This window comes from Hirundo rustica, chromosome 9, assembly GCF_015227805.2.
Source record: "Hirundo rustica isolate bHirRus1 chromosome 9, bHirRus1.pri.v3, whole genome shotgun sequence".
Taxonomy (NCBI): Eukaryota; Metazoa; Chordata; class Aves; order Passeriformes; family Hirundinidae; genus Hirundo; species Hirundo rustica.
Genome location: NC_053458.1, coordinates 26860303 through 26884876, shown reverse-complemented (window position 1 = coordinate 26884876; position 24574 = coordinate 26860303). Strand labels below are relative to the sequence as shown.

Sequence of the window (24574 nt, the reverse complement as noted above, 5' to 3'; positions counted from 1 at the left end):
GAAATATGGTGGTAATTAGTATCTATAGACTCTACTCAGTGGGCCTCTGAGAAGGCACCACCTCCAGGAAGAGGAACACGAGCACGCTTCCACAGACAGGTTCATTAACCTTCTGTCCCACTGAAACATCCATCTTCACCCTGTTCAAGCGACACCAGAGCAGCAAAACTGCCAGCTTCTCTCAAGCTCCCCATTCCTCTGCAAATCCCTCATTCTGGAATCACCCAAGATGAACCTGCTTCATTTCCAGCCAAACTATTTCAGTGTCATTTTTGACTTGCAAGACATCCAAAATAAGAGGCACTAAATACCATCATCCTTGCCCTGTGGATAGGGAATGCCCCAGGAAATCAGTTTGCAGAAGCCTGAATGGGGTACATCAATGCCAGTCCAGTTGCAAGGGAGAACAAGGTGAAGGAACCCCATTTGGACTTTATTTCTCTCATAAATGTATTTTTCCTTGTAGTTTTGTTCCTTTTGATTTGAATAGGAAGGGAAAAGGCCGTGTGAATGTGGAGGGCACAGGACAGAGACTGGACAGAAATCCTGCAAATTAAACTTGTCTGCAGAACTGCTCAGCATGCCCAAAAGTAAAGAACAATGCATGCATTTGCTATGATGTAATTTTGGTTTGGCAGCAGATTAAAAAAAAATTCCTAAGCGTGAAGTAAGAGGATGTGAGGGACAGAATTCCATGTTTAAGTGAACAGTTTTGGTTCAAATCGTATAGGAAGGTTCTAAAGGACTTGAAAATGCTCTGATAATTTGTGTGTTTGTTATTTGTGGAAATTATCTGAGTTTTAAAACAAACTGGAAAAGGTATGTCAAGCTAGCTTAGTTCTGTGCCTCTGTGAAGGAAAAAGAATCCTGGCTTGTACTGGTGGAAAACTTCTTCCATTATGTTTGACAATGATCAGGTTTTATTCTAAAGGGTCTCTCAACCTAACCAGCATCATAAAATTAAAAATGTTTGCTTCAGATTATTTGAAAAATATGTTCCTCTGCCATTTTCTGTCCTTCTGAGGAGCTACAGAAGCACAGAAATGCAGTTCATCTGTAACTCCCAGCTGAGTGTGTCATCTGTCTTTGCAGATTTTATGAAGTTGTCAGGCCCAAAAGGAATTAATTGTTATATTACTATTACCCATAAAAAGAAATGCCCCTCCTTCTATAATTCACTGCAGTAGAGCTCTGCTTTTGCATAGCATCTGCAGGCTATTAGTTTTGCAACTGCAATCTGTAATTGCAAAAACATGTAATTTAGGTAGGGCATGTGAATCCAGTCCAGTAAAACCAAAAAGGATATAATCCAGATTTTTTGCTTCTCTCACAAAACATTAACCCAAAGTTTCTATACTTGTCAGCATAACCTCAGGTCTTTTACAGAACACAAATCCTGGATTCTCAGAATTACTGCCCAGCTGGAGACTGCCCCAAAAAGCACATGCAACCCCAAATATAGAGGGGAACGCTCCTATCAGCAAACACCTTTTTTCTGCTGTTCTGCCTTTTGCAGCCCAGCCACACAAGCACTGAGCTAGCCAGTGCACAAAAATGGTGCAGGTCCTTGGGCACACTCCTTGGAGTGGAGCGTGATCTCTTCAGATCACATTCCCATGAAACAGAAGCTGCACGGCTAAAAAGAAATTGATGCCAGGCTTTATCCAAATGCTGGCTCAACAGAACACTGCAGTTCCAAATCCATTTGCTAATACAGCTGTCCTCTGCTTTCTCTTCCAGCTGACTTCAAAGGACAGTGGAGCACCAGAACACTTTGATCTCACTTTGTGGCAAGATCTCCATCCTGAGAGCTCTTCAGAGCCCACTTGACAACGCCACAGCCAACTCACTCACTGTCAGCAACAGCCTTCCTCTACACAGGGCACTTCTAAGCAGCATTTCCAAGATCCATACAGACTTGGGCTCAAATGTGGAAGTCTGTCAAGATCGTTCTACCTTTTCCCTGACTTCCTGACCTCTATGAAAAGACTACAAAAAAAGATGCTGATAGCAATCAGGGTTACAAAGATATCAAAGACAGCAATCAGGGTTAAATATACATGAGAAATGTTCAGGAATAGCTACACAAGCCCAGGAAAAGTCACACAGTCTGTGACTGAATGCTCTTCTAGCAGAATGATTTCATTTCAAAGCAGGAGAAAGGATGCTTTCTTACAGAGAGGAAATGCCCACACATGCAGGCAGCTGGGGATTCAAGAGAACTTTAAAATCCTAATCAGAAACAACTGTTAAGTAAAGACTTCAGTCTGTTTTTTTAAATCAAGGCAATTAATTTGATCACAGTGTGTTCAGTCCTACAACATATATGGCACAAGAGCCAGTCCTGATCTGAAATTACTGCCTTCTTGCCTTCTGCAGCAACAGAAAGAATTTAAACCTCCCATTCAAGCTCCACATGGCGTAAGGAGGAGATCACCTGCCATTGTCAATGCAGTAGACTAAGCATTTCAGACAGCTCAGCTAAGGAAGCTGAGACAGTCAGAATCTGGACAAAAGATGCAGGATCCAATCTGAAAGGCAACTTTTTTCAAGTGGATCCAAACATGTTCCTACACAAAGAAAAATTATATATATTAATGGTGCAGAGGTGAATATACATTTAAAGCTTTGGGTAAAAATACTACTAGACTGCAAAAGTTCATTTTACAGAAGCTATTAATTATTCTACAATACTCACATTTGGCACAACTGGACCCAACTGTTCATTAGCCCAAAATCTGAGCACACACAGATGCATTCTTGACTTGAACACCGGGGATTTATCTTAAAATATGTTCTAGTGTCTGCAAAGAGAGCATACACCTTCTCTGCAGCCAGGATACCAGGTACTGGATTCAGATCTGGTTTGAGGGAATAAAATGACAACTGCAGCTTACATGTCAGAGTCATTGCGACTTTCTCCCTTTTCTGATCCATCCACTGATCTGTGATTGTTGTCAACTTGCTGGAAAAATATTCACTGGGAGGGGTAAACAAACAAATGAATTGAAAGCAAGGCTAATGACAAGAAAGAATAAATTAAGACTACATTAAATGCAGATCAAACCCAGTGGGAGCCAAACTCAGGGTGCTCCTCTCCCCTCTCCCTGCTGGGACAGTCCCAGCTTGCTGCTACTTGCCCTTGAGTGCCTGTCCTGGTTTCAACTGGGAGAGAGTTATTTTTCTTCTTAGCAGCTGGCACAGTGCCTGTTTTGAATTTTTGTTGACAACACACAAATTTTTTGGGTGTTTCCGAGTAGAGCTTACCCCAAATCAAGGACTTTTGGCTCCCCCATGCTCTGACAGTCAGCAGGTACACTGCTGGGAGCCTGGACAGCCAACCCAAACTGGACAAAGGGATATCCCATACCACACAATTTTGTGTCCAGTACATAAACTGGGGATAACTGGCCAGGACTGCTTCTTGGGACAGGCTGGGCATCAGTCAGCAAGTGGTGAGCAAGTGTACTGTGCACCATTTGCTCCTCTCCCCTCTCTCTCTTTCATTGTAATTATTATCACTTTTATAATAATATTTATTTTATTTTAATTACTAAACTGTTTTTATTTTACAAGGTGTACTTTTTCCCCCCAGTTGTCCTCCCCAGGAGGCAGGGCATGAACAAGTGGCTGCGTGGTTCTTACTTACCAGATGGGGTTAACCCATGGTACTGCCCAAGAGCAGACAGTGGCAGCTTGATTCACATCTGCAGCCAGAGAGATGCTGCTTCTGAGAGCACAGCAGATGTACAGGAAATTGGCAACAAATCTTTCCTAATTGTGGAAGTTGCATCAGTTACACAGAAATACATCAGCGGACTGGAAAGTCTGGGTTAGAAGTGTTTGTTATCCCTCAAATTCTTGGAAAAAGCAAGTGACCGCGAGTTCAGTTTCTGGGGATCTCCTCCTCCCTGCATCCTTTAGCCTCATATGCTCAGGGTACCTGAATCTCTCTCTAAACCTCTAAGAAGTTAACTCGTCTTCACTGAGATGAAAGTAATCACCTCCCAGGCAGCAGCAAGAAATTATATTTTAGGTCACCACGATGATGGTCACAGGCAGAAAGTTGTTTTATAAACAGAAGTAGTACTTTTACTAAAGTGCCTTTGACCTGGTTTTAAAAATACAGGTCTCATTTGCACTGTCAGTACCTGCTGGGTAAAGTGGCTTTGAAAGCAACTTTCTATGGAACGTAAAGAATTGGGTGCTCTTTCTTCTCTATCCATCTGACATCTTCTCTCCTCTGATTTCACTGCTGAAAGCAGAGGTTTCTCCCTCCTTCCAAATCACGCCAAAGTTAAATAAAAGAATACCTTTATATAAATATAATCACTCACAACGCAAATGCCACCGCCAAACCCACAAGAATAGAGCAACACGGGACGTAAGGAAAGAAACACGTGCAGGAAACACAGAAATAAACACTCTTCTCAGGTAGCAGCCAGTTGCATTATCGCCTGAACCCCCCCAGCTCTACCCAGGGCTCTGCAATTCCTTCAGCTCTGAGCTGGGTGGGTCTCTGCACATCCTGGCCATCCAGCCATGGCAGCAGGGACAGAGCTCCTGGGCTGCTATGCCTGCACAGTGGTCTGGCACACCAAGGCCACGGCTGGGCCTCCAAAGCCAAGCTGCCCTCCGTTTCCCTCAAAATGCTGCTGCACAGACAGCGTGGCTTTAATATCAGGATGCAGCGGGCTGAATCCAAATGTGATGGCAGCATTTTAAGCTGTGCAATGTGTTACATTACAGCTGCTTGTTGGAAGGATGTTTCCCTTTCTGCAATCTCGGGACATCTGTATGGCTAAGGATTCATCAACTATTAATAGCTTCTTCTAATTAAAGAGATATTCAATACAATAATGTTAAAGAAGTTACTGCCTCTGTTAGTAATAACCTCAGTTAAGAGCGTATGAAGATGAAGTTCCTTTTATTTTTTTTTTGCCTATTTGTTTGTATTTAGCCCAGCGCAATGAGCTTCCTTGTTTTCACATCTGTAGCTAAGTTTCACTTCTAAATTTCAATTCCGAGTCCAAATATTTTGCCAAATGTCTGCTCTGTTTGAATTTCTAGTCTTGCAGAGGAAGACACAAATCAGTTCTTAGAGATCATTTTATAAGGAAAAAAGGAATATAAAAACTATGCATTTGCTCCCCAGAAGAACCGTCAAAAAAACAAGGGAACAATCTGATGGAAAATGTTCCTAAAGGGATATACATGGTACATGATTAACTCATACTTGGAAGCAAAAAGGATGCCTGACATTGACAATTCTTCCTTAATCACCTCCAAGCTACCTCAGGTCACTTCAGAATGGCTGGGCATAGCCTAAGCAATCTGACCCCCATGACCACTTAAAAGAGGAAGGTTCCTTCTCCTTCCCTGCCAGCCTCTGGCAACTGCCAGACTCTTGGAAGACCCCTGAACTCCTCAGGCTGCTTTCCCACCAAGACAATAAAATGGCCCAAAGAGGGACCTCAGTACTCACAGCCAAGGAACTGGCATGGACAACAGGAAGCCTCCTTTCTGGTGCTGATAAACCATGTGAATGACTCACTGGTCTTGACCCTTAAAAAATCCTGGGATCTGCCCATGTAGCCCGGGAAGAAAGGAAATCATCCAGTTTTGACGAGTGTGAGACTATTACAGTGCAGTACAAGCCATCACACAAGCCACCTGCACTTGTCCATTGTACAGCTGGTAGAAAACAGCAGTTTCCACAGAAAAAGCTTTCTCTTGTGACAATAGCTTACTTGGATCCTGCTCTGAAGCCTGAGAATGGATAAACAGAGGTGTAAACTGGCTCATGAACATAATGCTCCTTGTCCATCTCCTTGTCCATCTCGTGACTGTGTGCGTGAGTCACAGCAACTCAATCAGCAAGATCACAGGCATCAGATTAGATAAAAGACAGGGAAAGGTCAGCTTTGGGAAGATAAAAACGTGGAGATGCTTGCTTGCGTGCCACTCAGAAGACATCAGGCTACAGCATTCAGGCTGGCCTTGTCTCTCTTCCTGCAGAGTAATATGTTTTCTTCTATTAGTAACTGCCAGCTCTCCACCACATTTAGAACATAACAGCTCGAGCAAATAAAAGCCTTTCATCTCCCCACTCAGGGTGAGATTAATGTTTTCCAGTGTTAGCTGCCTCACAGAGTTGTCTGGGCTCCTTTTAAAACCTACAGAAGGAAAGGCACCCCTGGAAGGAAATCCAGTCCATGCAATGGTAGGCGTTTGGGATAGGTGGGGAAAATTGAGAAGAGCTTTTCTGGCTCCATTTAGCGGAGAATGAGCCTTGAGCGGTGCCTGAGAATTTGTGGTGCCTTGTAGTCCGTAAAGTAGCAACAGCAATCTGTGAAATGATTTAAGGAAGAAAGCCAGATGCAAAGAAATTAAGGAAGAAAAATAGAAGTATGAGAGGAACACTGCAAATTAAGCAAACCTAAGCCTTTACAGTGCAATTCTCACTTGACATGTGCCAGTAGCATCCAGAACTACAGCACAGTAAAGGCTTTTGCCTTTAAGTGTTCTAATTAGGTACATTTTGTTAGTGGAACAAGAAGTCTCGAGTTAATTCAGCATTTTCTACAAACATCCCGTGAAGTATGATGCAACCATATCAGAGAACCACAGAAGCTCTGTTTTCATACATGTGGGTTTTAAAAATGAAATGCCCCACTGACAACACTTCACCAAGCCACTGGAGTTTCCAGATTTTTTTTATTTCAGGTCAAAGAAAGCTCTACCAGAGTTCTAATCATAGAATAAAGATGTGAGGAATGATGCATGAAAGGTTCTGGATGACTACATACATCAGTGTTCTCTTGGACACTGAGGGTACAAATACTCTGGCAAAATAACTGATTTCACTACGTGGATAGCATCAATTGCATAGGCAATTTTTTAATTGCCTGAATTATGCTTCCACATGAACCTTCCCCTCTTTTCTTCCTACTGTACTGCTTTTAATTCTACACAAAGCAACTGAACATCTCAGACTCGCCACAATTTCTGCAAAATATCAGAGGTACTGAGCACCCTGAAGGCACCAATCCAAATCTTCTCTTCTAGCTGGAGTGCCACTCAGCCTGCCATTAACCAGTTTAATATGTGTAGTCCCTACTCTCTTCGTTACCTCAACTCATCAACAAAAATAACCTTATCAGGGTCAACAAAAATACCTTATCAGGTCTACAGAAGAGCAAGAGCCTGAGGCTACTTCCTCCTGCTGGATGTCCGCCCCTTCACTTCCATTCCCTGCTGCCCTCTGAACCTCTGATGTCTCTGCAGAGCTACCCCTGACACACACAAAGGCAGCGTGAACTCCAGGCAGTCCCCAAGCTGCAGATCATTTCCCCTGCCTCTCTGATCCCACACAGATCTGTCTGTAAGCACATCAGGAGCACACACAGCCCCACAACAACTGCACATACCATTACTGGGAGGGAAACCCAGACCAGCAGCACAGCAACACATACTCCAATGGGCCAGATTCAACACTCTAACTTCCTACAAGCCCAGGCAGCTGCACCAAGGCTTTGTCAGGGCATTTTTAAACACAGAAAGCACTGCAAGCAGCTAGAGGTGATTTGTAATAGGACTGGACAGAAGGTGCCACAGCTGAGGTACAGGGTTCTGGTTTCCTTCTTTCAATCCACACCAATCTTGTTCTAAGATGTCTGTTTCCTAGGAGAATTAAGGTACTGGAAATGACTCTTATAAGCAAATAGGCAAATTCTCAGATCAACCATCAAGATTTGGAGAGAGTAAGTCATAAGGGTGTTGGTTTTGATTCATGTGGAGAGGTTCTGCTCCGCTGGACAGTGCCAGGAGAGGTTAGAACTGCCAGGAGAGCCGAGGAGGGATGGAGTGCTGTAGCCAATCATTATTCCACAAGGGTGTCAGGTTCTTCTCTGTGGCCTATCCTGCACCCTTCACAGGCACATGTGTGTATGACAATGAGACTGAGAGACAGACATGCTTTTTACACTCATTTCTTACATCCTTTCGACAACTGCCACGCTGTGGGCAATATCCTCCTCCTGGACTGCCATACCAAGCCAACACCAACCAACTCTACCCTGAAATGGAAATACCCTGTCACAATATTGCCATTTACCCAGCTGGCTTCACACCCTTTTTTCAGTATTTGTAGTACCACACCTGTGTTTAGCCTGAACCTAAAGTTTCTTTCTGGTTGTGTACATGTAGTTCCTTACACTTTCTCTTACTCTCCTAGAGCTGCAATTACCTGATTTTGCCAAAATTTTACACCAAGCAAACTGCTGCATCTGTTGCTTTTCTCCAAATGACAGCATGTTTATATCTAGTTTCATTTTTGTACATGTTTCTCTATGGCACTTTAGAAACTGAGCTTGAGCAGTCAGGTAACTTCATGCCTGGATTTGATGCAACACCTCTGCTGCCTGCCAGAGAATTAAGGCTTACAGCCGGTGAGCAAATGCCAAACATGGTCTAGCAAAAGCAAAGAGAAACCCTCAGTGTTATTTCCCTAATGTTAGGGAGATGCCCCTCTGGAGATGCTGGTCCCAGATTACCTGAGCTAGCAAAATGTGTTTTTTTCACCCACCTTTTCTAGAAGTCACCTGCCCACTGATTACCTACTGAGTTCCTGATGAAAAACTGCAGGTCTGAGTGCTCAGGACTGTTCTTAGAGAGGAGAAGAGCTCCATGCTGAATTCCTAGAAAGGAGATTAAACACGGGCCTCCCAGATGCTAACAAGTGACTCAACCTAAGAATCTCCATGCTGAGGAACAGCTTGGGAATGTGCACTTCTAGAGTCTCAGAGGAGTGCATTAACACACAGGAGCCTGGAAGGACTCAGATCCTGTGAGGAAGGCCTGTGCACCTTCTCACACAGCACAACCTCTCTGAGCACAGCTCAGACCACATTCCTCATACTGCATATAATCCTCTTGGAGACAGCTGACACTTCCAGCCTTGTTTTGGGTAGTCACAGAACCAAGGAACAGTAACAATCACTTGTGCAATACTTGGTGGCCCTTTGCCAACCAGCTCCAAGGGCAGTGGCATGTGGAATTTAGCAGGCAGGCCACTCCTCTGCAGCATGCTCATGGTGCAACACACTGCCTGAGCTGTGCAGGTGCCTCTCTTGCACAGCTTTGCCTTTCCTCCATGAAAAACACTCTCAAATGCCAGAATTATTCACAGACGCGTTTTAACATTTGCAATCAAAACAGGGAGAGGATTTCCTGAACAGCGGTTTCCAGGGTAAAGGATGTCTCAGCTTCGCCCATGGCATTCTGGATTCTTAATCACTAACTCAAAGCCCGACAGTCTCTAACAAATGTGCCTGCAAATCTGGAGTTTATCCAACTGCAGGGTGAGGAGCAAGCCATGCCAGGCACAAGGCAAAACGAGCTCTTCTCACACCCATCGCCATCCCAGTGAACAGACCACAAGCAACGAAGAGACCTAGGAGCTGAAAACAAGTTTTATGTTGCACTTTCAAGCAGCTTCAAAGCCAGTTTAAAGATAAAAATGTACAGTGAATTCTTGTCCTAGGAGTGTCAGCTATTTAAAAATAAAACCTGGAAGCTGCAAGAGTTCTCTTCGGTCCAGTGGGAGGTGATGATAATCTGCACACACTCGTAACAGCACCTGGGCTCTTACTTCATAAAATAAGCTTTGTGTGCTCTCCGGCTAAAAATCTGGCAAAAGGATTAATCCAAGTGGAAGCAAATAACTTCATCTGACCAGAATTAACTCGAAAAGTGTGCCTAAGATTTTAAATAATGGTTTCAAATGGAATACTGTAACGATGAAGATTTGCTGAGAGATAGGACACTAATGAAACCAAACACATCTCTATATAAAAACTGAAAATGAACAGAAAAATATGACTAGCCTGAAGCTGTGGAAGTGTGAAGTACAGCTAAGAAAGCAAGCAGGGTTACTTTAAAGTGCTCTCTGCATGCACTGTCATTCAAGGCAATTGAAATATCACGAAGGACATTTTTTCAAGCAGTTCACTCCTACCAGATTCAAGTCAGTGTCTTACTGGCTACTGCAGTTCCAGAGCCGAAGGCATCATTTATGTCTCTGTACAGTCAGGGCTCGGACAGCACCAATACCATAATTAAATACTGCTACAGATCATAACCAAGAGCCCATCATTCCTTTCTAGGAACTGTTCAAAATAATGAGTAAAATTTTCTTCAATGAATACCACGATATCACTAAAGAAAGATGTACTATTATCTGGCATAAGTAAAGTATTATTAATGCACTATTGAACTTTGGTTATTTCCTGAAGGAAGGGAACTGCTTCAGAGCTACATTATTTTCACTACCTGCTCCAACTGAACGCAAATTAATTGTATGTGAATAAACTTGTGCTCCTGCTCACTTTGTTGGTAGCAATTGTCTCTTCTGTACTCTCATTAAGTGAGATACTGCTGTCACTTCCTCTACTGAGACAATTACCACTGTATAATCACATCTTCCTCCCATGATTCCCACTTACTTCTCTAGCCTAGGTCCACACCAATTTTGCAAGCAGTGGGTCTTTTACAGAGGTTTTCCAAACCCAACAATCTTCCTTTCCTTCTTGCCCACAGCTCATTGTCTCTCAAGCATGCAGCACATTTTAAATACATGTATGCTATTACTGGTCACGTCTCTCTGCAACTGCTTTGGGTTCTGGAGACATTTCTTGCAGCATGTTTTATTTTCACTGTAATTATGGGCAGTGTATGTTGTCCTTCCAAATACTAGTTTAAAAATAACAAAGTATTAGTTAGATCTGGGGCATGTAAAGAAGTTCAGTGACGGTATTAATGATTCATGAAGTTCCAGCAACTATAGAGAGGAGAAACAAATCAAGACTATACACACAAAATCCAAGAGGAGCTTTTGCTTCATGCCAGACATATTTGAGTTAATTTTTCTGCCTCTGCTTATTCATCTGTCCTCAACAATACATCCATTTTCGATTTTATTTGGAGGACAGTGGGATTCAAAGGGACCTAAGGAGATAAAAATCAGAGCGACTAAGACTTTGCTTCCAAAATGCCTTGGGATAGATTCCCAAGTAGGAACACGCTCTCCAAGCAGGAGCTAAGAACAAAACAAAGGAAACAAAACCCCACTTGCTGTGACAGGCATTACCTCCCTTCTCAGAAACACCATTCTGCACTGCTGTTCTGGTCCCTCCTACCCCCTGTTTGCACCTGGTTGAGCCAGGAGGCTGCAGGAGATGCTGCACTGCAGCTGGCACTCATGGGTGCTCCTCTCTGGCTTCCACCCCACACATCTGGGGTGTCTCACTGCCTGCTCTTTCTCTTCTCCCTCCTCTCAGCCTGCTTGCTCTCCACAGCACACACACAGCTCTTTGCTGCTTTGCTCCCAAAAGCGTGTCCTCAGTGATAAATGATGGCACAGTCAGGTTTTCTGAGAAGGTGTTGATAGAAACACTTTTTAAAGAACTGCTGCCCTTTACCTGCAAACCTAAATTAACTTCTTTTGCGCTTCCTTTTATCTAACTTGCAGTTGCGTTATTCTCATACACAAGTATTTTGAGAGTCCTGGGACTGTGAGGTGAGGCCATTTGTGCTCTATAGACCAACACAACTTTTTAGACTTAGATTATTAGATTTCTCTCTGCAGGTTTGTAGACTAAGCTCTAAGATGCTACTAAAAGCAACATGCTCCCCAGCTGAGTAACAGGAAGAGTACAGAGAAACCTTCTCCCCACCAACTCTCCCTCCTCCCTACTACCTGAAATACTCCATATCAGAAAGGAAGACAGTTCAAGAAGGACCAGAAAGAAAGCTTCCTTCATTGTTTTCATACGGACACCGGGGATTTGGAAGGACAAAATTCCCTGACCAAAGTCTGGCCAGAAAAGAGGGAATTTGTAACAAAGAACGCAACAGGCCAGACTTAATATTCACTATCAACACTTAGACGGAAACAGGAGGTTTTCATAATGGATTTTCAAATTTGAAAGTCAAATACAGCTGTAGTTTGACAGAGGCTGACTCACTGAGCTTCAGGACATGCTGAAGCACAATCACACATACTTGTTTGCTTCCTCAAACTCTCCCAGAGAGGCAAAACTGGCCTCACAAACAAGACAGGCTAAAGGGTGACCTCTGCTTTGAAAAGGACAGACAATTTTATCATGGATACCATGCCCTGAGCCTCAGTTCTTTTACCATATATTATTCTCAGAATATTTATAAAATATAGGATAAGAACTAAAAATCCTACAATCCTGGGATAAAGTAACTTTTTTCCTTTGAATAGCTAAGGTCAGGCTCCACAGGAAAAAGAGCAGTTTGTAAAATCTTTCAAAAATCTGCATGTTAACTTGCAGCAGCTGCAAATCCACAGGACTCAAACATGCAGAACAGCTGCTCTATCTCTACGGGCAGCAGGATTATGTGGGTCTAATCAATTCATCTGGATGGAACCCCAAATTACATGTCCCAGTCTGCAGAAATCCGCAAAAAAGTCAACAGCAGAAAACTCCATGCTCAGTAAAAACCATCCATTATCAAGTGCAACAAAACAGGAGGAAAGTATATGTTAGGACTGAATTTCTGGCTGCAAAACATCATCTGAAGCCAACTTCTTATAAAGCAGTTTTGCCTGCAGGATGTAGATGGCATCAGGAGTGCAGTGAATTGGGACCTGCCTCATGCTCTCTGATGCATTCAAATTACTGTTGCCAGAAGTAGGTGCAGCACAGCAAACTGCTGCTGCACAAGCATGTCAAAGCCGGACTTCGTAATCTCTTGCTTTCTGAAAGTAACAGATCATCCCAAATACAATTATATCATCTCAAACACAATTAGCACAGCACAGGCTTATCACCAACAAAAGCACACCTAGACCTTTTTATTCCTAGCAAACAAAGAAAGAACAAAGAAAGAACTGATTGAAATTTGGCTTCCTCATTTCAGCAAAAAATTGTTTGCAGAACTTGAGAAACCCTTAAATGCTTACTGCAGATGTTGGCTCGGAGGACCAGAAATTTACTTTCATAATAAGAGGTTTCCCTCAAGCTCTATGGTTTATGGCACTGAAGCAGACATTTAAAAAGCAAAATCCAGGCCTTACAAAAGTTGGTAAAGGCTTTGCCATTGATTCCCATAGGGCCAGCATCACTCCTGCTCTAACAACCAACCAGCATTTAATAGCTACTTTTTACTACACTGTCCTGTAAGATACTGTATATGCACTGCAACAAATACAAGTGGCAAACTTTGATGTTAGGAGACATTTGTGCTTTGAAATAGAGAAAGTAGTGAGAGGAAATGCCAGAAGCCCTGTGAATTTCCCAGGTGAATTAAAACTTTAAATTGCGTTTTCCTTAAGAACGATAATTATATTCCTACCCCCAAAAATGTCAGTGTCCTTAAATAAGCCTGCAGAGGTGTCTACAATGGGTCAGTGAGTGAACCTTCCAGGGTGGAGAAATCCACTGCTTAATCACCCCAAGTTGTGAGGACTCTGATCCTAACCACACAAGGGTGGAATGATCTGAAGCAGCATTTACAGGCCGAAGGAAATCGGAAGGGATTTGTTTTCTCCAATCATTTACTTAATTACTTTTCAAATTAAGCTAGCTATTCAGGCAATTCTAGAAACAATCTCAAGGCATGAGTACTCTGTGGCAAACCAGAAGCGGGCTCTGACAGAGCTGTGTGGGTGCCAGGCTCACAGAGAGGCAGCCAGGTGTCTCTTCCCTGCTGACAGAGCACCTCAGAGCCACCAGCTCGGGTTTTATATCCACACTCTGCTGGGCTTTTAGGACACATCAAGCAGACTTGGTATCACAGACATTACAGAGCAGAAATCAAAGGTGCTGGCAGAGCAGGAGACTCTTCTTGTTTAAAAATGACATTACAGATTCCCGCGATAACAGCAACTAATTAATTTCTTAAGACACCCAGAGTATAAGCCCTGCTTCTTCTATTGACTCAGTTGATCCAATTGCTACCTTCTTTTCCTCTCTCCTCCTTAAAAACCTACGTAAACTTCAACTGTACTGTAAATATGCAGATCTGCAAGCCTCCCAAGGCAAGGAAAGAAAATAAAATTGATGAGATCAAGGGAATCTCAGTCTTACAGGCAGCAAGCATCACCAGAAGAACATGCAGTGTGCAAGAGCTTTGCTTCCCAATCCTGCACTTCCAGAAGTCTTGGCTGAGTCCTACCATGTAAGAGGCAGGGGTAGCCCTAGCAAATCCCATTTTCTAGAAAATCCAAGGAACTCAGGGCACAGCTCCTGGAGTGCAAGTGAGAACACACAAAAATTACTACATTTTATCACATGCCTCCAGGAGAAACACTGGGGTTTGTGAGGCTGTGCACAGAGCAGGAAATGGGGACAGAGGCTCCAGGGACATCAGGCAGAAGGGAACTCCTGAGGTCCAGTCTCACCTTCCATTTGGAGCACACTACCACCAGAACCACCTCCTCCCTGCAACTTCTAACTGCACGATTCCTGTTCTGGTTTTTATGTTGTAGAGATGTAACAGCTTAATAAGTATGTGGGAGTGTCTGCATGACAAACAGCGAGAGAGAACAAAACCTTTTATCTCCAGGCCTCAGCTCCTCACTTGGATGAGCACAAGCAACACAAGTGAACTGCGGGACAGCACTGGGGAGGAATCAGTCCCCTCTCAGCTCCTAATCATCAGTGAAAAGGGAGCTGTGGTCCAGAGAAAATGAAGTCAGCAATCGCCAGGAGGAGGTGAAAGGGCACCACCCAGGCTGGGGCCCTGCTGATGGCAACCCTGGGGCTGTGCAGGAGTCCTTTCTTCTGCACTCACAAAAGAATCCAAGCAAGAAATTTAAAAGTGCCTCCGGGCAGAGCTTGCTGCTAGATTAGGTCTGCCCCTGTTAAAACAATAAATGAGGTAATGCATGCAACTGCCTTCTATTTGAGGACATTTCATTCATAAAACAGAAATACTAAAAGCTGTGCAAATAAACTTCGTAGATGGGTTTAAAAGGCCCTCCCCACACCTCTCCCTGCAAGAGAGCAGAGCAAGCTGCAGGGATCCTGTGGCACAAGGCACACTGTTTCCAGGGACAGCTCTGCAACTTGAAATGAGAGCTGACAACTTCCAGGTCATTAACCTGACAGTGTAAACAGGACCCATGGACATGTACATGCATGCAGGTGGGCTGGAGCAATGGCCCCAAGTGCAGGCCTCTGCTGTTCTGCTTTGTGTTCAGAGTTTCCAGGAAAACTTTTATTCTCTGCTCCCTTCTCTTCATCCTCAGGATATGTGGAGCCTGGTGCTGGCTATATTTGTGTTGCTAGCTGAAAGAACAGCAGAACATGCCAAGCATTTAATAACAAAATTCCAGCCTTGTGACACAACTCAGTAATCCCAAGACTGGAAACTAACTTCGTATTTCTACTCAGCATAAAACCTTAATCCTAAGAAGAGCACTGCTACTTTTATTTTGCCTTTTCTACAGACGTGCACCTCACAAATTAAGAAATATGCTGTGTACCATGTAGAACGGGGCCGTATCACCTCTATACCTATGGCATCTATGGATTGGTAGTTATGACAACACAGGAACTGATAAAGCTAGCTGTGCTTATCTGTGTGCTTACACAGAACTGGTTTTAGCTGTGTGAGCTGCTCTCGTGGCCACTACTGGTCTGCAGTACTGTGGGACCCCTCTTGGGACACTCCTTTGAAGAGGAGACAAACGGAGCTTTGCAGGGTTCTGGGAGGATCACAGCCGTGAACATGCAGAGAACAGTTTTCATCTAACAGCCCAAGTGTAAATGGCAAGGCAGGAGGCTCAGTAAGACCCCAGGGTCAGCCAAATGTGCATTATAGACATATCTAATGACTCATCAAGACCTCTGCAAAAGGGAGGGAAGAAATTCCTCCAACTCCAGGTTGGTGCTTCAACCCCGGTTTGCCTTGATCATTTCCATCAACAGATCCCAACCAGCTTCTCACTGCTGCAGCTGTCCTGGCTTCAACAATAGTCAGGCTTGCAGGGCAGAAAGTGTCATCAGACACCTGAAACTGCACTTCCTAACAGCTTTTACCATCACTAACTGTGCTGCAGATGTGAGGCTGCGCCTGACAGAGCTGCAGCACAAGTCTGCTGTGTCTCAGCACAGAAAGCAGACGTGCTCATCTGTGTCAACTTATTGCGGCCCTGCACACAGCTGCAGTACAAGACACATTAAACTGCAAATGCAGGAGTTTTACGGGAAGATAGAAACTGTATTAACAGTAATAATTTATGCAGAGGGTACATTTGTTCCTATATCCAGAAGCTCAAAAGGTTTGTACCCCTATTAAGTCACTCCAGTGTGCGTTTTACCACAGAGTTCATGCAATTTTGGGCTGTCTTGCCCTGGCACTACCACGTTTTCTGCAAAGCTCTTTCCATTCCCAAGGCGATGGGCATGTTTTGCAAACACCGTGATCTGGCCGTGTTACTGTAAAGGACTCAGAAGAAACAAATTTACCTTCAATCTTGACTAAGTCATCTTTGGTATCTCTGTTAAAAGCAGTCTCAGGGATACACGTGAAAGGCCAGTATCAGCCACTGCTACACTTACTCTGCGGAATGACACCACATAGAAGGTATCCTCCCTTCGGTGAATTGCTTCAAAGAAGTCTTGATAGCTCCTCGGAGAGGCATAATACACTTGCAGCTCATTCCCTGAGCTCCTGCTGAAATAAAGAAGGGCAAAGGTAATTATTTTAGACAAGACGGTTAATTCCAGTGAGACGATGACTTTGAGGACCTGCTTTTTAAAGGAACTGCAGCTCTTCATCCACTGAGAGAAGCATGAGAAACACAACACAGGTAAAGACAACGAAACTACTCAGCACTTTTTAAAAGTTCAAGGTGCTTCAAAGGTCTTACTTTGTGGCAAAGTTTTCCAGATTTGGTTTTTCTCGTGCTTCTGAGGCCAGCAAAAACCTGTTTGCTAGCTCAACAGGAAAAAAAAAGTTTCAACCTAAAGTGTCTGAAAAAACTGTGATGACTTCTGAAAATAAATTTAAGGATAAAATGTCATTATGAAATAAAATATCAAACCATTTAATAATTTAATAATTTTCTTTTACTACTTAGAATCCAAACCACTAAAATTGAAAGAAGTGCAAAGTTAAGCATAAAGAGAGCTTTTAATTTACTGTCAAATGACAAATCCACCTTCTTCCTTACTCACTTTTTTTTTGTTTATTTTTTTTCCCTGCTGTGTCCTCTGGTCAACTCAAAGACTCTTGCCTTAGTCAACTCAAAGGTTTGTTCTTGATTTTCAATTTAGACAGAGGAGCAAAAATAAGACATTCACATGACTCTAGCTTATCTTTTCCATGGTTCTCATCCTACACATGTGAGACAATAGGAAAAGATGCCTTAAACCATTCTAAGCCAAAACACTGGCAAGTCCTACAAGCATGGTACTTATCCACTGTTTATTTTGGAAAGGTGAGAAATTCCTAGCATATGCTGCTATCATTTACACTCCCCCAATCCCATTCCAAAATAACTTATTTAATCACACTGGAAAGTTGTACCCACGGAAACCATCACCTGGACCTTCAACCCGTCATTTTAATTTCCTCCACTTTAATAGCACAGTGTCAGTTTGTGGCAGGGACACCAACTAGGCATCCCTCCCAAGCTGTCTTCTGCTGACCCAGGTTTTGAACTAGGGGAGCTAATTTAGATTATTTTAGTATGTTTCTAAAATATAACAAGGAACCAATCTATCATCAAGAGATTTTCTCAAGCAGCAGTAATAGCAGGCTGTCACCATCTCCTCTTCCACTGCTAACAGAGTCCTGTTGCAAGCAGAACACTGCAGCTGCCAGGCCAGCTGCCCTTTCATAGGATTCCAAAGCCCTCCTGGTCATGTAACACATCGAACACGAACAAGCGATACCAGGGGATTACAGGCAGGACATTGCATCTGCCTTTGAATATCTACTGATAACCACAATGGGCCTCTCCATCAAAGTGAGGGAGGAACTCCAGAACCAAAAACAGGAGCAAAACTATCAGCTGTTTTAGTAACACCTTTGCATATTATAAGAAAGCACTGTGTTAAACTGTGTATCCCAAACAACGGTGCTGAACCTGGCCATTTATTGGGAGATAAATAAAACTTTTCTTTTAGAACTCTGAAGGACACTGTTATGCATCACAGAGCACTGGGATGTTGGACACAGGCTTATTTTGGGAAGAAATGAAGCAAGACAGTGCTTTGTGCATGAAGAACCACAATATTAATAGTGCAAAACCTGGGGAAATAACTGGAGAGTCTCATTTTGATACCTGAAGTCTTAAGAAACACTCTTACAGAAACCGTCAACAAAATTACCTCTGAAGAAAGCTGCACAGACTATGAAGAGATGAGGGGTGTTGATGATTTTCTTTGAAATCATCTTAAAATTTATCTCCTCCACTGCTTTGACTTCCCTGAAATTCTTTTCAGTCCTCAGCCTCCTGATGGAGATTACAATGGAGATGGAGACCACCTCGTCTAACAGAGGCATTCAGTAAACCTGAAGCAAAGCCTACTTTGGGTAGAACGTTGGACTAGATATCTCCAGAGGTCCTTTACAACCTAAACTACTCTGTGATTCCATGATTTCATGGAGCACCCAATAGCTGGTGGCTCTGGGAGGAACTGGAAATCTGTTCTATGTTCTTAGCAGTTCCAGGACAGTCTCAGCATGCAGCTGCCATGACTCACTGGTCCTGTTCATATAAACATCATTAATCTGAAAAAGAAACCCAAAAAATTTCACTTCCTTCACAGCACAACAGATTATTCCATGCAGAGCTACATGATGTTGCACACTGTTTCCAATAATCCAGACAGGTTTTTTTCAAGAGTAATGCAAGCATGTGTATTAAACTGCCTTATAGCATGAGGCTTGTTCATCAGTGTTAGTTAAAACAGCTATTCTTCATCTGCCTGTAGAACTTAAAAAAGCTTTTTCTTTTATTTTTTTCTTGTAAATCAAGACATATCAAAATTTGACCGCCTGTTTTCTGTAACATTTGCCCGCAGCTTGCTCTTTTCCCCCAGGCTGATCCTGCTTTCAAAGCAGCAGTGCAAACAGAAAGGCCACAGCTGTCTTACTTCCCACAGCAACATTTCAGGTGGTGCTCTCACCGAAAAGTCCCCACTATATTCCATTCTGTTCTTTCTTACACTCCTCTTTGGCACTTCAAAGCAGTCTCCTAAACAGTCCCATACAGAGATCAGGAGAAAGAAATTTTGTTTCCTACATCTTTTCTGTCTAGTACTTCCTGTCACCAGGGCAGAGGGACAGGGTAATTATGAGGAGGAATGGGCAGGGGGCATCAAGAAACTATACATTAACGTGCTCCAATAATCAGCAGAGAAAAGTCAGCAGATGGAGACAAAGAATGCAAATGAGATTCAATGGTACTTTAATTTCATCATAATAATTTGGTGCTAGCTATAATGGCTCTACTCTTGAAGACAATGAGAGAAACCCTTCCCTTATGAGACTCACAGCCCTCTGAAACATTACAAACTAATGATGGTCTCACAGAGAACTGAGTTCAAAGCCAGCTCCCTCTGTTTTTCTCTAAATATTCAAATCTATTTAGAAAGGGATTCTGGAGAGCAAAGCATGGATTTTCTTAAAATTCATGGCTAGAAACGCCCTGGAAGAGTGGAGCTGTGTTACAGGCGTCCCTTTAGGCGTAGTATAAATAATTAGAAGCAGTTATTTGCTAAGGGACAGAATTAGGCCAAGAAAAGTAGCTGCATTTGGCTTAAGAACCCTGAGAATATGAAAATGGACACTCTTTACCAACTGTTTGTGTGAAACTAGGTTATTAAGTAGAAAGCAATAACAAAGGTTCTGTCTTACCTGAGACTGGTGTCTGAGTAAGGCATGGCCACTAGCTGGGAATCTGCTTTGTCACTGAGAGAGCTCTAAAAACGGGGAAAAAAGAAAAGGTGACACAAAGTGAAACCAGTAAGCATTCTCTTGTTCTGCCACATTAAATACAACACACAGCATGGGGGGCAGAGATCAATCAGCGTGCTGCACCAGAAATGTGCATTTTTCCACTGAAATATGAGAAACTGAAATGGTCAGCAATCAAGCTGGAACAACAAAACCAGCAGAACTTTAATACAGCCAAATTTGAAGTCAATTCAGAGACAGGGAGCTTGGCACCACAGAAAACATTTCTAAATATTCTACCATTCCACTCTGGACACCAGTGAGAAGGATCTGAAGCTTAACACACAACACTTCTCCAGGAAACTGCAGTATTTCCCAAATTGTAATGCTCAATTCCTTTTAAAGCTGTTACTACGTCTAATCAATTTAAATACTTTGAAAATTCATTGTCTTAATTTCAGCCTTGATACCAGTACGCCATGGAGATAAAAGAGGATTTTAAAAATGGGAAATATGAGCACAAGTCTCTCTATTCTGTAGTCTTACCCCAAAAAAAAAAAAAAAAAAAAAAAAATTCCCTCCAGCAAAAATTTAAACAACAGAAATATTTGAACAAAATCAGTCAGCTGTGGCCCTTAACAGCGAGTCAGATGAATGTGCTGCTGTATTTCTCCCTGTTAAGCAATTGCTTGTCCTTACAGAGAAGCCATAAATAGGGTAACGATCGATTCAATTTCAGAAAACGCTGAACGTACTTTGACTTCCGCTAAAAGGATTCGAAACCCTGAATCAGAGGGCGGCAACGGAAGGACAACTTTAACAATGTAACAATCAAACCCAGCAATTCAAAATGGGAAACCTTGGCGGCCCTAAGGACAGGCAGGGTGGCCGCTTTTGTCTGTGATGGCGAGTGTAAATGAGCGAGGGAGAGCCTGCCCGGAACGGTTGTGTCTGGCCGCGGCGGCGCACCTGCGGGACTCGCGCTCTCTGCTGCTGGCCGTTGCTCAGCCGTCGGGACCGCGTCCGCTCCACCTCGTGCCTGTGCACCCATCCTCGCAGCTCGTGGGTCAGCCTAGGGAACACAGCGTCAGCACAGACCGCAAACAACACCGGCACAGCGCTTCAGTGCTGCACAACAGCTTAGCCGCCGTACGGACCATGCCTTGGGACTTCAGCTTCTGCATTTTTCAAGAATTTGTAATCCTGCGGTCCTTTAATGTATAACTCCAAGACTCATGTCTTGGGTTGCAATACATAACCAAAAGCATGTATTCTATTCCCAACCTGTTGAAACCAGTCGAAGAAGTGTTTCTTTCTTTTAACTCCAGGGGGGAGGGGGGCAGGTTGCCTTCTGTTAATGGACCAGGTAGAGCCATGGGTCCTTGCCTCTTTCACAACCCATCCTCTGTCCAGGGATATCTTCTGTTAATGGGCCATTAAGGCACACCACAACACATCATCCCACTGTGAGATGCCCCACCCAGTGGGAGGAGCCAAGGATTCCTAGCTAGATAAAAGCTGAAATTCAGCATAGCAGGTCAGCAAGTTTTCCACTGGATTTCCCAGAAGAAGGACCTGATCCATCTCACCACCAGTGCACCCTTCTACAGGATCATCTCTAGTCCAACAGGACCACATCTGTTACTCCAGGAGGATTTATTGGACAGCTTCCAACACCCTGACCAACAGAGTGTCAGTATTTCTGACTCTGTCAGGGTTTCTAGGATTTTTTGTCTCCTTGCTTGTTTGTTCTTTTGGGCTTTTTTTGGTTTTTTTTTTTTTGTATTACTACATTTGTATTTTTAATATTCCTAGAAAAAACCTGTTATTCCTATTCCTGTATCTTTGCCTGAAAGCCCCTATTTGCAAAAATTGTAATAACTTGGAGGGAGGGGGTTTACATTTTCCATTCCAAGGGGAGCTCCAGCTTTCCCTAGCAGACACCTGTCTTTCCAAACCAAGACAACTCCACTTAGAGTGTCAGCACTGCTTTCGCATTGTTGTCAGACACAATTCCTCTCTAGGCCTGGGAATCAAGGATACCTCATTGCCTCAGGCCCTGAGAAATGTAAAAAAAAGTGAGTTGGGGGGAGCAAACCTGGGATAAAATGACTTCGTTAACTGAAGCTGTAATCGGAAGATTAACCCCTAATATGCAAATGGACCAAACTTATAAAAGTGTGAAAATTCGTGATCCATCATCCATTTTGGGTGTGGCCTCTGGGTGGGCTTTGACTGCCCAAGGTATACCTATTGAAGGCCATTAATAAATGCCTGCTTTTACTTTCTTAATCTTGTCTAGCCCCTGCTCCAAGCAGAAACTTCAAGGCATCATAGACACTGAAGATTACTACTATTTCACCCTATGATAACTTATTTTTACTACCACAGGAAGAAAATACAATTTTAAGATTTATCTATAAAGTATTAGATTCACAGGTGTTCCCACATAAAGTTGATACAGTCTTTCTTTTGCCCAATGAACAGCAATTTTGAAATTACTGGAAGGACTAGTGAAATTTAAAATCAAAAGCTAATCAATTCAAGACAAATTACCGGTTAAGGATGAATTATGGCAAATAAATCTGAGAGAAAGAATGGATAAAGAGAATGGAGATAAGGTTAGTAACTCATATCTACAGAAAAAGTGGAGCTAGGTGTTTTCTAACAGCGAACAAAGAACATCTGCAATGTCAGGTTCAGTCTGCTTCTATCAGAAGCTGAAGAATAGAAGACCATCTCTTGTATAACTCAGGTGGGAAAAGCTTTTCGCTGGACTTGATTTCCATATCATTAACATTTCTACATATGAAGCGATTTCTCTTCTAAGTCATGAAAACCCCCCAGACAATCAGAAAACTTATTTGGTTACTGCAAATGACCAGTGTGAAAAGAGAGTAATGAAAATCTTTACTAAAACCATGGAAAGGTTACAAAGATCCAAGTGGATCTGTCCTTTTGACAGCAGGCATTGGACAGTGCAGACACCTATAAAACACTGGTCACTGGATAAACACCATGAATGGACAACAGCATCATTCTCAGCTGTCCAGCAGCACTCAGCCAACACAGGGTTTATGTATCAACTCCTAATAAACTTCAAATGCTCACAACAGGTTGTTTGCTCACCTCAGTGACTCTGTCCTGTTGATGAGAGGCCGGCAAGGGGGTGGTGGTGGTGAAATGTATAATAGTGGTTCTTCTGAGACTATCATTAGTGCTTTGTTATCAGATACAGAATGGTCATACCTGGGAAAAAAATCCACAAAAACATATGAAGAAATCCCTTAAAAAACTTTTTCATGACCCTTTGACCAAAGGCAGAGAATGAGCACTATCACCAGCAGATCCACAAATGTTACAGCTGCTCCCTTGAGACCTCTGAAACAGGTGAGTAACAATTCCTATCAAACATCCAATGTTCTCAGTCAATCCCTCAAAGGGGGCTGACAGCTCTCAATGCAGGGCAGACAGATGAGCATTAGCAGATGTTGGATCTCTTCCCAAGAAGGCCAGATATTGATATAATACGCAGTCTGTAAAATATTCCTCATAATATGCAAAATATGCGATCTCTGCAGACACAACTTTCTTTTTCATTACAGAGCTGTGCAAGACTTGCTGCAGAAATACTAAACTTGTTATCCACTAAAACCACGCAGATGGAAAGACCGTAAGCTATATGATAATTGAGCAGCAATAAACTATATTACAACTGAGTGGAGAGGATTTACATCTCTGTCTCCAGAATCTAGCTTGGTTTTGATAAAAAGTGAAAAGGAGCATGTATTTGTCAGCACAATTCCATAACACTCAGCAATTCCTGATGGGTTAACTATTTATCACCAAATACCTAATATAGGTTTCTCTCTTGACAGGTTATCAATGTAACAGCTTTAGTCCTCTTGGTTCTGACAGACTTGTAGCTCCTGAACCTCAACCTCCTTCTGAAAAATCAGGTACAAGAGCTTATGAAAGCTTTATTCATAGTCCCCTCCCTTTCCCAGCTTTCTCTCCTACTTCATGTGTGCTTCTCCTCACTACTGCATCTAGGACTGATAAAGAATACGCAGCAAAGAGCTCACAGCTTGCCCAACCCAGGGTGAAACAGTGAAAGCAAAGGAAGTACAGGCACAAGTACATCCGCCTAAGAGAACCACTGCACTCCTTTGTCCCATAGGTCATGGTCTGAAACGTACCACGTAGGACACAAAGCCCTCACCATGGCTACAGCCCTCAAATGCTCCTGATTTATTGCCTTCCTTCTGCATGGCAAAATACATTAGGGCTTTCTGCACATCTGTGCCTGGCTTTGTTCAACCAGCCAAAACACTCCACTGGAAAGGGACAGTCTAATAGGATAAATCTCGTAAGGGGAAAACATGAGCTGTATTAGCCAGACTTCAATCTGGAGGCAATTATATGTTCACTTATGCACGGCATGCTGGAGATCTAGGAAGCCTGAAAGCCAGCATTCAATTAAATAATGCATAAGCATAGGGATGGACTTAGATGGATTTTTTAGATGAAAAAGACACTGCTAAGTTCAGAGCATGTTGTTAGCTGTGAACTTCCCCAGTCCTCTCTTGAGCAACTAAGAAAATAAATACTCCAGCTTGAAAAGTAAGAAGAA

At 43.0% G+C, this 24574-nt stretch overlaps 1 protein-coding gene across 2 annotated transcripts in view; it reads right to left on the bottom strand.

Moving 5' to 3' along the window:
* The window catches only part of ATF6 (activating transcription factor 6), a 73476-nt gene that overhangs the window by 25048 nt on the left and 23854 nt on the right, over positions 1–24574 (bottom strand). Inside the window, exons 11-14 of one of the 2 annotated variants that reach the window (XM_040073208.2) lie at positions 23071–23190; positions 20911–21013; positions 19903–19967; positions 16596–16710 (exon numbers count right to left, since the gene is read on the bottom strand). In XM_040073208.2, the coding sequence (XP_039929142.1) occupies positions 16596–16710; positions 19903–19967; positions 20911–21013; positions 23071–23190 (403 nt within the window). The remainder of the gene's footprint in view (positions 1–16595; positions 16711–19902; positions 19968–20910; positions 21014–23070; positions 23191–24574) is intronic. The other variant, XM_040073209.2, reaches the window with a different exon arrangement.